The sequence below is a fragment of the Coffea eugenioides genome, chromosome 8 (assembly GCF_003713205.1).
Source record: "Coffea eugenioides isolate CCC68of chromosome 8, Ceug_1.0, whole genome shotgun sequence".
Classification (NCBI taxonomy): Eukaryota; Viridiplantae; Streptophyta; class Magnoliopsida; order Gentianales; family Rubiaceae; genus Coffea; species Coffea eugenioides.
Window position 1 is genome coordinate 9,136,723 of NC_040042.1, and position 13,430 is coordinate 9,150,152.

The following is a 13,430-nucleotide window of genomic DNA, read 5'->3' on the forward strand; positions in this document are numbered from 1 at the left end:
ACCGAGGCATACACTAGAAAAATACCAGAAATTTAGATAAAAAAATGAATTTAAAAAGAGACAAATAATAACGCCAGTCCCCGACAACGGCGCCAAAAATTGGCAGGGTGTCGAAGCCTGCACAATAATAAAATTAAACCTAATTGCTAGTTAAAATGACCAAAACCCAATTCCAAGTACTGGTGCAGGGACTCTATGTGTGCAATGGGTTACTTGATTCACCCTGTTCCCGAAGAGTTTGCTTGATCCGATATACCCGAATGGGATGGTTATTTTTCCACAAATAATTATGAATTTGTAGACAGGGCAAGTAGGGTCGTATCCTCAAGGAATGGGTATATTCGCTTCTTAAGAAATTCAAAGTAATACAGGGGGTGATTTTATAGGAACGACGACAATCAATTAAATTCAAATAAGAAAATAAAAATAAATAATTAACTAGAAATTAAACAGCAATTCACTGAACTTAGAGTAACAATAATTAGAAACCTAAATCAATTAACACAAGAAAATAATTAAAAATAAAATAAAGTAGACAACTAAAAACCAAATGGCAATTCACCAAAATCAAGATAATATTAATTAAGAATCTAGCCAAGAAATAACTTCAGCAATGGTTCACCTAGTTGATCATTGAAACAAAGGCAATTCCAATTATTTATCAATAAATAGGTTATAACTACCAAACAAGCGATGTCAGTCAACCCCTCCTTACTGTGTCGGTGATCAATGTACGCCCGTTAATCACTGCTCTAATTGAGAAATAATCCTAGGTACGCCCGTAGAATTTAATTCCCCAATTGCCTTACATATTAGAGGAGCCCTATTCTAATCAAATAACGCACTACCAGGGTTATTTTAGATTAGCCCGCGTATTCTCCTGACACAAACCTAATTATGCCAGCTGTCACTATTTTAGAGCAATTAAACAATTACGGATTTAATGCCCTAATTGACAATAGATTACCAAATCAATTAATTATCTAGATCCAAGACAATCAATTAATTGAACAATCATAAGCACTGCAATCAAGGAATATGCGAATACCAATAAATAAAAGAAAAAATCAAATTAAATCGGTCTCACAATTTTTAAGCGACCCAAAGCATCCGTTGTTTCTTGACTAGAGTGGTGAAATTAGCTCATGTTTGATGCAAAAAACCCACGCAAAATTGAAGATAAATCTGCGGTCATTGTCATTGATTTTTGAGAATTCAATCCGTTCCAATCAGGAGGTGATAGCAAAGCCACACGAAGTGATCCTCTGTCTCACTACGGACGACATACGAGGAAAGAAAGAAAAGCTCTAAGCGTTCAACATGAAGAAAAGTCAAAAGCTAAGAATTGCTAATGCTTGCCATGAGTAAGAAGAAAGCAAAAGGCATTCCTAGGGAAAAGTCAACCATCCAAGACTAAGCTAGTGCTCTCTCTGCCATGCGTAAGAGAAGCCCCCAGAAAATCTTATCAAAAGTCTATATAAAAAGAGAAATCTGATGCTACGCTGGAGCCCTCCTTTCTTCTGCGCAATTTTCCTCTATCTCCTCGTCCTGCCTGCGGCGGCTCCTGTCCGGGAAAAGAACCCTTCGGCCCAAAATGACCGAAAAGGGCTTGTGTCCCTTTTTCCAAAAATGCCCTTGCAAGCCTTCTATTTAATTTCTTTCCCGATGACTGTCAAAGTAGCATTGATTGTGGTATTTTTTATCTACTCCCTGAAATAAATACAAATTAAGAAAAATGAGTAGAATCCAGCAATTAATCCATATCAAGTCAGGTAATAAGGGAAATTAATAATAAAATAAATGAATAAATTGCAACCTATCAACCTTTGCCATATATTCTCGTTCTGCATCATTCTTTGGAGATAAAGATGCATTGAGTCTGAAATAAGGAGCAAGTGAAGTACTAATAGGTTTAGTCTTTTCATTCATGCCAAATCTCTTTAATACCTTACTAAGATACTCTTTCTGAGTCAAATAAAGTCTCCCTAATCTTCTATCTCTGTTTATCTCCATGCCGAGAATTTTCTTGGTTTTGTTAAGATCCTTCATTTCAAACTCCCAACTCAAATGAGATTTCAATTTTTCAATCTCACTTTGATCCTTAGAAGCTATCAACATATCATCAATATAAAGAAGAAGATATATGTAAGATCCATCTCGTAGCTTGCGCAAATATACACAGTCATCATATCTGCTTCTTGTGTACTTTTGTCCCATCATAAAATTGTCAAATCGCTTGTACCACTGCCTTGGAGACTGCTTCAATCCATACAACGATTTGTCAAGCTTGCACACCATTTTTTCTTTGTCAGCAACTTTGAATCCTTCTGGCTGAATCATGTAGATTTCCTCTTCCAAGTCACCATGTAAAAACGCAATTTTTACATCTAATTGGACAAGTTCCAGATCCAATTGTGCTACCAAAATTAATAAAATTCTGATGGAGGAATGTTTCATGACTGGAGAAAATATTTCGTTGTAATCAATTCCCTCATTCTAAGCATAGCCTTTAGCCACCAATCTTACCTTGTAGTGAACACCAAACTTGTCAGGAAATCCTTCCTTCTTTGCATATACCCACTTGCATCCAATTGCCTTCTTTCCCTTTGACAGATTGACAAGTTGCCAAGTCTGATTCTTATAAAGGGACTGCATTTCTTCTTCCATGGTTGTCCTCCATTTTTCTTTCTTTGAACTTTGGACAGTTTCAAGATAAGTGGTAGGAACTTCATCTATTGCAATTGCAAATACATTAGCCACCATATTAACATACGGAGCAGGTATTTTGATATTCCTCTTTGGCTTACTCAATGCAATTGATTTAAGTTGTTGTGAAGACTCTCTAACTGGAACATTTTCTTCAGTTGATTCTTCTTCTATCATAGGAATCCTTTCATTTGCTCTTATAATCCATCGCTGGTCTGATAATGCTTCTTTCAAACTCCACCTGCTTCGGAGTGCTATCCACCTGTTATGGAGTACCATCATTTTGTTGTACATCTACCTTTGTTAACATGGTAGATTCATCAAAGGTGACATCCCTGCTGAAAACTATCTTTTTCGTTTGGGACACCAAAGGCGATAACCTTTAATGCCTGTTGTGATCCCCATAAAGAGGCGCCTTCTTCGCCCTTGGATCCAACTTTGATTCTTTAACATGATAATATGCAGTAGAACCAAACACATGTAAGGAATCATAATCTGTAGCAGGTTTTCCCGACCATTTCTCTAATGGCGTTTTGCCGCCAATAGCAGTTGATGGTAAGCGATTAACGAGGTGATTTGCATATGCTAAAATCTCAGCCCAAAATTGTCTGCCCAACTCAGCATTGGACAACATACACCGAACTTTCTCCACCAATGTCCGATTCATACGCTCTGCCACCCCGTTTTGCTGTGGTGTATCTCTGACTGTGAAGTGCCGAACAATGCCTTCATTTTCACAGACCTCCATGAACGGATCACTAGTGTATTCACCTCCGTTGTCTGTTCGAAGGCGTTTGATCTTTCTTTCTGTTTGAGTTTCCACCATCTTTTTCCACTTGATGAAAATTCCCAATACTTCACTTTTCGCCTTCATAGTATACACCCATACTCTTCGAGAAAAGTTATCGACAAAGGTAACAAAATAATTCTTGCCTCCCAAAGAAGTTGTTTTGGAAGGTCCCCACACATCAGAGTGCACATAATCCAAAATACCCTTGGTATCGTGAATTGCAGTGCCAAATTTTACCCTTGTCTGCTTTCCTTTGACACAATGCTCGCAAAAATCTAACTTGCAAACACTGGCTCCTTTTAATAGTCCTTGATTCATCAGAAGATTCAAAGATTTTTCTCCGGCATGCCCTAAGCGCATATGCCATAATCTGGTTACTTTCAATTCTCGATCATCACTGGAAGCCACGGCCGCTACTCCAACAACTGCATTACCTTGATAGTAATACAAGTTATTATTTTTCCGGATTCCTTTCACCAGCACCAATGCACCTGAAATGATTTTCATCACTCCATTATATGCCGACACCTTGTAGCCCATTGATTCTAGTACTCCCACAGAAATGAGGTTCTTTTTCAATTCTGGCACATATCGGACATCAGTTAGAATCTTAATTGATCCATCCTGATTCCTCAGCCGAATTGAACCAACCCCATTTGTTGCTAATGTGGTCTCATCTGCCGTGTAAACGACTCCACCTTCTTTTTCCTTGAAATCAAAGAACCATTCTCTATTGGACGTCATATGATGGCTACAACCTGAGTCCAATAGCCATGTACTAGAATGACCAGTAGGCATGACAGCTAATGAAAAATCTGAGTTTTGATCAATGCACTCAGATACATTTGAATCCGCAACAGCTTTTTCTTTGTCAGGTCTACCCTTCAGTTTTGGACAGTCCTTCTTCCAGTGCCCTTTCTCTCTGCAAAAGGCACACTCATCTTTACTTAGTCTGGCTCTTGACTTGGATCTTCTTCTCGTCCCCTTTCTCTGGTTTTGTGAGCGTCCTCTAGTTACCAGAGCTTCTGCTGCTCCATCTCTGCTATTTTGCTTGTCTTTTCTTCTGAGCTCATAGCTGTACAGGGCAGAGCTAACTTCACTGAGGGACACCTCAGCTTTCCCATGGAGTAGAGTTGTTTCAAGATGCTCAAACTCCTCAGGAAGAGATCCCAACAACATGAGAGCCAAATCTTCGTCTTCAAATGTCACATCTAAATTCATCAGATCAGTGATTAACTGATTGAAATTAGTGATGTGATCACTTAGAGTTGTGCCAGGAACATAAGTGAAGCGAAATAAACGCTTCTTCATGTTGAGCCTGTTCTGACAATTTTTCTTCAAGAACTTCTCCTCCAATCCAGTCCATAATTTATTTGCAGAGGTTTCTTTTGAGAACACATATTTTTGTTCCCTTGAAAGACACGATCGAATTGTACCACACGCTAAACGATTTAGCGTCCTCCATTCCTTCTCTTCAATCTCTTCTGGTTTCTCTTTTTCGATGGCAATGTCTAGACCTTGATTAAAGAGCGCGTCTAGAATCTCACTTTGCCACATGCCGAAATGACCGGTACCATCAAATGTCTCCACATTTAATTTTGTATTCGTCATAACATTTCTCGCCATAATAGATAATGACGAGCTTGTTGATGCTTGCATTGTAGATGAAGATCTACTTTCGGCCATCTCTACAAATTATATTTAGTAGCTCCTAAATGTAGAGTAACAATAGCCCAAGAAATCTTTTCTGATGTGGAAGATCAGACCATGCTGCAACCACAGAGCATACTAAGAAACCTCGAGCTCTGATACCAATTGTTGCGGAAGCCCTACCAAAGTTAAGGTATAACGAGTAAATTATTGTACCTAAAATTGCAAAATGGTAATTCCCAGGAAATATTTGGTGAGGCACACTGGCCTGCTTAAGTACCAATTTCCTAGACAGAATCACCTATATATGCACTTAATTGCACAATAACTCACTATAAATATACCTACAAATATAGCTACTAAATAGACAATAAAATAGAACACCAGAATTTAACGAGGTTCGGCTAATTTGCCTACGTCCTCGGACACTACCGACAATTTAATATTTCACTAGAAGAAATATTACAAAGAGAGAGAAGAAAGCAAGTTATTGGCTCTTGCTTGGTTAAAGTTGGAGTTTGAGGGATATTTTATAGTATCAAAGATATTAAAATGCACAATTTCCCCATCAAATTCCATGGATAAGGTACACTTATTAATATCAATTTTTGTTTGTGCTGTGCTCATAAAGGGTCTATCTAATAACAAAGGTGAGGGATCGGGTGAGTGATCATCATCCATATCAAGTACATAAAAATCAGCTGGAAACACCAAATCATTAACTTTTACCAATACATCTTCAACCAACCCATCAGGATATGCATTGGTTCGATCAGCTAATTGAATAATTATCTCAATTTCTTTTAATGGACCTAGTTTTAGAGAAGCATAGATAAATTTAGGCATGACATTAATTGATGCTCCCAGATCCAACATGGCCTTTCTAATCATAGTGTTGCCTATCCTACAGGGGATAGTAAACATACCTGGGTCCCCGCACTTGGGTGGAAGCTTTCTCTGCAGGACCGCTGGCACATTCTCCCCAACAATGACCCTCTCATCTCCCCTCAACTTCCTTCGGTTGACACACAAGTCCCTTAGAAATTTGACATATTTCGGTACTTGTTTGATTGCGTCTAACAGGGGGATATTTATCTCAATCTTGCAAAAAACCTCCAAGATCTCCTTCTCCTTATCCTGCTTCTTCGATTTTTCCAACCTGCTAGGAAAATGAGGCGGGTTAGTTTTAACTGTAATTATTGGGTCTGAAAGTACCTTTGGGTCTGCACCATTGCTGTCCTCCCTCTCAAGTTCATTTTTGATCTTTCCCTCATCCTTATCCTTAGGGATCACAGGTTCATACCCCTGAATTTCTTTCCCGCTCCTTAGGGTCATTGCGCTAACGTTCTTCGGATTTAATTCAGGCTGAGACGGCAATTTACCTTGGTTCTGGGAATCCAAACGGTTGATTGTTGTGACCATTTGACTTATCTGATTCCTTATGTCCTGCATTTCGGAGTTCGTCCTTTGCTAATTTTGCATAATGGTTGCCATCATTTGTTTCATCATCTCCTCCAAAGATGGACCAGAGCTTGGGGACGGAGGTGGTCGGGGTTGGTATTGCTGCTAGTACCCTGGTTGCTTATTTGGCACGAAATTAGATTGCCTGTTCGGTGCAAAGTTGGGTTGCCTATTTCCTCCATAACTGAGGTTGGGATGATCTCTCCACCCGGGATTGTAGGTGCTTGAGTATGAGTTGTACTGCTTTCTTGGCGCGGGCGCGTGGCCAGCCATGTTCACCTGTTCTGCAGTTTCTTCCTGAATCATTGGGCACATGTCTGCAGAGTGATCCATACCAGTGCAAATCCCGCACACCTTGGCCTGAGATGCATTTCCTACAGCCAGTTGCCTAACAAACGAGGTCAACTCAGTTAGCTGCTGCTGGATAGAGGATGTCTCTATCTCATTCACCTTGCGTATTGGGACATCCCCCCAGCTCTTGTACGAATTTTCTGGTGAATTCTCTGCCATCCCCTCTGTTTTAACTCCGGGCTTCCCGAGGAATTTTGTTCACCAGTGCCCCTCCACTTGCAGCATCAATTATGCTCATGTCTCTGAAAAAAGCCCCTCATAAAAATACTGTATTGAGCAACTGCTCTCACCTTATTTGGTGTTGGGGGCACTGCCTGCACAACTTCTTAAACCGTTCCCAATACTCATAGAGTGACTCCCCTGGATGCTTGCTGGATCCGTAAATTTTCTTCCTTAGGCTTGCAGCCCTGACGCAGGAAAATATTTATCTAAAATTTTTTTCTTCAAATTCGGTCCCACGTCGGTGATGGCTTACCTGGGTGGCAGTTAAGTACAGTCAGTCTCTTTGCCAGAATCCTTCAAAGGAAAAGGGAAGCCCTCATTTTTATCTGCTCTTCTGTATTGCCCGGGGTTTCATACTTATTGCACACGACATCAAACTCCTGTAGATGCTTATACGGCTCTTCACCTGTAAACCATAAAAAAGAGTTAAAAGATGAATCAGACCAGATTTTAACTCAAATAGGAGTTTATCATTTTAAAGTGGGCGAAAAGTAATGCCATAGAGGCTGCTGATTTAAATCAGGAGGCAGCCAACTCCCTTAATGTTCGTGCATTATCATGGGGAATTTCTTCTTGCTCCGGAGTCAGCTCGAAGTGTCACCAAATGCAATCATTTGTTCAACTTCTAGCTCAGGTCTCTGAGATGAGCACTCGAGTGCTCCTCCCTGAGCTGTCTGGTATCTTTTCTTGTTCTACGCGCAGTCTTTTCTACCTGGCGGGTCGAAAAATTAATTCACCTTGTACGAGGAAGGAACCGAGGCATACACTAGAAAAATACCAGAAATTAGATAAAAAAAGAATTTTAAAAAGAGACAAATAATAACGCCAGTTCCCGACAACGGCCGCCAAAAATGGCAGGGTGTCGAAGCCTGCACAATAATAAAATTAAACCTTAATTGCAAAGTTAAATGACCAAAACCCAATTCCAAGTACTGTGCAGACGCTATGGGTGCAATGGTTACGTGAGTCACCCTGTTCGCCGAAGAGTTTGCTTGATCCGACATACCCGAATGGGATGGTTATTTTTCCACAAATAATTATGAATTTGTAGACAGGGCAAGTAGGGTCGTATCCTCAAGGAATGGGTATATTCGCTTCTTAAGAAATTCAAAGTAATACAGGGGGTGATTTTATAGGAACGACGACAATCAATTAAATTCAAATAAGAAAATAAAAATAAATAATTAACTAGAAATTAAACAGCAATTCACTGAACTTAGAGTAACAATAATTAGAAACCTAAATCAATTAACACAAGAAAATAATTAAAAATAAAATAAAGTAGACAACTAAAAACCAAATGGCAATTCACCAAAATCAAGATAATATTAATTAAGAATCTAGCCAAGAAATAACTTCAGCAATGGTTCACCTAGTTGATCATTGAAACAAAGGCAATTCCAATTATTTATCAATAAATAGGTTATAACTACCAAACAAGCGATGTCAGTCAACCCCTCCTTACTGTGTCGGTGATCAATGTACGCCCGTTAATCACTGCTCTAATTGAGAAATAATCCTAGGTACGCCCGTAGAATTTAATTCCCCAATTGCCTTACATATTAGAGGAGCCCTATTCTAATCAAATAACGCACTACCAGGGTTATTTTAGATTAGCCCGCGTATTCTCCTGACACAAACCTAATTATGCCAGCTGTCACTATTTTAGAGCAATTAAACAATTACGGATTTAATGCCCTAATTGACAATAGATTACCAAATCAATTAATTATCTAGATCCAAGACAATCAATTAATTGAACAATCATAAGCACTGCAATCAAGGAATATGCGAATACCAATAAATAAAAGAAAAAATCAAATTAAATCGGTCTCACAATTTTTAAGCGACCCAAAGCATCCGTTGTTTCTTGACTAGAGTGGTGAAATTAGCTCATGTTTGATGCAAAAAACCCACGCAAAATTGAAGATAAATCTGCGGTCATTGTCATTGATTTTTGAGAATTCAATCCGTTCCAATCAGGAGGTGATAGCAAAGCCACACGAAGTGATCCTCTGTCTCACTACGGACGACATACGAGGAAAGAAAGAAAAGCTCTAAGCGTTCAACATGAAGAAAAGTCAAAAGCTAAGAATTGCTAATGCTTGCCATGAGTAAGAAGAAAGCAAAAGGCATTCCTAGGGAAAAGTCAACCATCCAAGACTAAGCTAGTGCTCTCTCTGCCATGCGTAAGAGAAGCCCCCAGAAAATCTTATCAAAAGTCTATATAAAAAGAGAAATCTGATGCTACGCTGGAGCCCTCCTTTCTTCTGCGCAATTTTCCTCTATCTCCTCGTCCTGCCTGCGGCGGCTCCTGTCCGGGAAAAGAACCCTTCGGCCCAAAATGACCGAAAAGGGCTTGTGTCCCTTTTTCCAAAAATGCCCTTGCAAGCCTTCTATTTAATTTCTTTCCCGATGACTGTCAAAGTAGCATTGATTGTGGTATTTTTTATCTACTCCCTGAAATAAATACAAATTAAGAAAAATGAGTAGAATCCAGCAATTAATCCATATCAAGTCAGGTAATAAGGGAAATTAATAATAAAATAAATGAATAAATTGCAACCTATCAACCTTTGCCATATATTCTCGTTCTGCATCATTCTTTGGAGATAAAGATGCATTGAGTCTGAAATAAGGAGCAAGTGAAGTACTAATAGGTTTAGTCTTTTCATTCATGCCAAATCTCTTTAATACCTTACTAAGATACTCTTTCTGAGTCAAATAAAGTCTCCCTAATCTTCTATCTCTGTTTATCTCCATGCCGAGAATTTTCTTGGTTTTGTTAAGATCCTTCATTTCAAACTCCCAACTCAAATGAGATTTCAATTTTTCAATCTCACTTTGATCCTTAGAAGCTATCAACATATCATCAATATAAAGAAGAAGATATATGTAAGATCCATCTCGTAGCTTGCGCAAATATACACAGTCATCATATCTGCTTCTTGTGTACTTTTGTCCCATCATAAAATTGTCAAATCGCTTGTACCACTGCCTTGGAGACTGCTTCAATCCATACAACGATTTGTCAAGCTTGCACACCATTTTTTCTTTGTCAGCAACTTTGAATCCTTCTGGCTGAATCATGTAGATTTCCTCTTCCAAGTCACCATGTAAAAACGCAATTTTTACATCTAATTGGACAAGTTCCAGATCCAATTGTGCTACCAAAATTAATAAAATTCTGATGGAGGAATGTTTCATGACTGGAGAAAATATTTCGTTGTAATCAATTCCCTCATTCTAAGCATAGCCTTTAGCCACCAATCTTACCTTGTAGTGAACACCAAACTTGTCAGGAAATCCTTCCTTCTTTGCATATACCCACTTGCATCCAATTGCCTTCTTTCCCTTTGACAGATTGACAAGTTGCCAAGTCTGATTCTTATAAAGGGACTGCATTTCTTCTTCCATGGTTGTCCTCCATTTTTCTTTCTTTGAACTTTGGACAGTTTCAAGATAAGTGGTAGGAACTTCATCTATTGCAATTGCAAATACATTAGCCACCATATTAACATACGGAGCAGGTATTTTGATATTCCTCTTTGGCTTACTCAATGCAATTGATTTAAGTTGTTGTGAAGACTCTCTAACTGGAACATTTTCTTCAGTTGATTCTTCTTCTATCATAGGAATCCTTTCATTTGCTCTTATAATCCATCGCTGGTCTGATAATGCTTCTTTCAAACTCCACCTGCTTCGGAGTGCTATCCACCTGTTATGGAGTACCATCATTTTGTTGTACATCTACCTTTGTTAACATGGTAGATTCATCAAAGATGATATCCCTGCTAAAAACTATTTTCTTCGTCTTGGGACACCAAAGGCAATAATTTTTAATGCCTGTCATGATCCCCATAAAGGGCGCCTTCTTAGCCCTTGGATCCAATTTTGATTCTTTAACATGAAAATATGCAGTAGAACCAAACACATGTAAGGAATCATAATCTGTAGCAGGTTTTTCCGACCATTTCTCTAATGGTGTTTTGCCGCCAATAACAGTTGATGGTAAGCGATTGACGAGGTGATTTGCATATGCTAAAATCTCAACCCAAAATTGTCTGCCCAACCCAGCATTGGACAATACACATCGAACTTTCTCCACCAATGTCCGATTCATACACTCTGCCACCCCCATTCTGCTGTGGTGTATCCCTGACTGTGAAGTGCCGAACAATGCCTTCATTCTCACAAACCTTCATGAACGAATCACTTGTATATTCACCTCCGTTGTCTGTTCGAAGGCGTTTGATCTTTCTTTCTGTTTGAGTTTCCACCATTTTTTTTTCACTTGATGAAATTTCCAATCTTACTTTTTCGGCCTTCTAGTATACACCCATATCTTTGAGAAGTTTCGAAAAGTAACAAAAATATTTTTGCTTTCCTAGAGAAGTTGTTTTGGAAGGTCCCCACACATCAGAGTGCACATAATTCAAAATACCCTTGGTATTGTGAATTGCAGTGCCACATTTTATCTTTGTCTACTTCCCTTTGACACAATGCTCGCAAAAATCTAACTTGCAAACAGTAGCTCCTTTCAATAGTCCTTGATTCATCAGAAGATTCAAGAATTTTTCTCCAGCATGCCCTAAGCGCATATGCCATAATCTGGCCACTTTCAATTCTCGATCATCACTAGAAGCCACTGCCGTTACTCCAACAACTGTATTATCTTGATAGTAATACAAGTTATTATTTTTTCGGATTCCTTTCACCAGCACCAATGCACCTGAAATGATTTTCATCACTCTATTATATGCTGACACCTTGTAGTCTATTGATTCTAGTACTCCCACAGAAATGAGGTTCTTTTTCAATTCTGGCACATATCGGACATTAGTTAGAATTCTAATTGATCCATCCTGATTCCTCAACCGAACTGAACTGACCCAATTTGTTGCTAATGTGGTCTCATCTGCCGTATAGATGACTCCACCTTCTTATTCCTTTAAATCAAGAACTATTCCCTATTGGACGTTATATGATGACTACAACCTGAGTCCAATAGCCATGTACTAGAATGACCAGTAGGCATGACAGCTAATGAAAAGTCTGAGTCTTGATCAATGCACTCAGTTATATTTGAATCCGCAACAGCTTTTTCTTTGTCAGGTCTACTCTTCAGTTTTGGGCAGTCCTTCTTCCAGTGCCCTTTCTCTTTGCAAAAAGCACACTCATCTTTGCTTAGTCTAACTCTCGACTTGGATCTATCTCTCGTCCCTTTATCTGATTTTGTGAGCGTCCTCTAGTTACCAGAGCTTCTGCTGCTCCATCTCTGCTACTTTGCTTGTCTTTTCTTCTGAGCTCGTAGCTGTACATGGCAGAGCTAACTTCACTAAGGGACACCTCAACTTTCCCATGGAGTAGAGTTGTTTCAAGATGTTCAAACTCCTCAAAAAGAGATCCCAACAACATGAGAGCCAAATCTTCATCTTCAAATGTCACATCAAAATTCATTAGATCAGTGATTAACTGATTTAAATTAGTGATGTGATCATTTAGAGTTGTGCCGGGAACATAAGTGAAACGAAATAAATGCTTCTTCATTTTGAGTCTGTTCTGACAATTTTTCTTCAAGAACTTCTCCTCCAATCCAGTCCACAATTTATTTGCAGAAGTTTCTTTTGAGAACACATATTTCTGTTTCCTTGAAAGACACGATCGAATTGTACCACACGCTAAACTATTTAGCATCCTCCATTCCTTCTCTTCAATATCTTCTGATTTCTCTTCTTCGATAGCAATGTCTAGACTTTGATTAAAGAGCGCGTCTATAATCTCACTTTGCCACATACCGAAATGACCGATACCATCAAATGTCTCCACATTTAATTTTGCATTCATCATAGCATTTCTCGCCATAATAGACGATGACGAGCTTGTTGATGCTTGCATTGTAGACGAAAATCTACTTTCGGCCATCTCTACAAATTATATTTAGTAGCTCCTAAATGTAGAATAACAATAGCCCAAGAATTCTTTTCTGATGTGGAAGATCAGACTATGCTGCAACCACAGAGCATACTAAGAAACCTTGAACTCTGATACCAATTGTTGCGAAAGTTCTACCAAATTAAGGTATAACGAGTAAATTATTGTACCTAAAATTGTAAAATGGTAATTCTCAAAAAATATTTGGTGAGGCACACTAGCTTGCTTAAGTACCAATTTTCTAGACAGAACCACCTATATATTCAATGAATTGCACAATAATTCACTACAAATATACCTACAAATATAGCTACTA

The 13,430-nt window shown here is 38.8% G+C and overlaps 1 protein-coding gene across 1 annotated transcript; it reads right to left on the reverse strand.

The window, feature by feature from the left end:
* Positions 1-11,664: 11,664 nt before the first annotated feature.
* Positions 11,665-13,105, reverse strand: LOC113780174. The gene is made up of 3 exons (XM_027325988.1): positions 12,437-13,105; positions 12,179-12,338; positions 11,665-12,002 (listed from the first exon to the last, which is right to left on the reverse strand). Exons 1-3 carry the CDS (start codon positions 13,103-13,105, stop codon positions 11,665-11,667), a joined length of 1,167 nt encoding a protein of 388 aa, XP_027181789.1.
* Between the last annotated feature and the right edge of the window lie 325 nt (positions 13,106-13,430).

What these genes read in the sequence shown, in the direction of transcription:
- LOC113780174 (XM_027325988.1), bottom strand. Translation starts at nt 13,105, where the DNA reads ATGGCCGAAAGTAGATTTTCGTCTACAATGCAAGCATCAACAAGCTCG. An exon ending in ATGGAGCAGCAGAAGCTCTG is followed by an intron (nt 12,339 to 12,436) that starts GTAACTAGAGGA and finishes TTTTGCAAAGAG; the next exon opens with AAAGGGCACTGGAAGAAGGA. An exon ending in TACATGGCTATTGGACTCAG is followed by an intron (nt 12,003 to 12,178) that starts GTTGTAGTCATC and finishes GATATGTGCCAG; the next exon opens with AATTGAAAAAGAACCTCATT.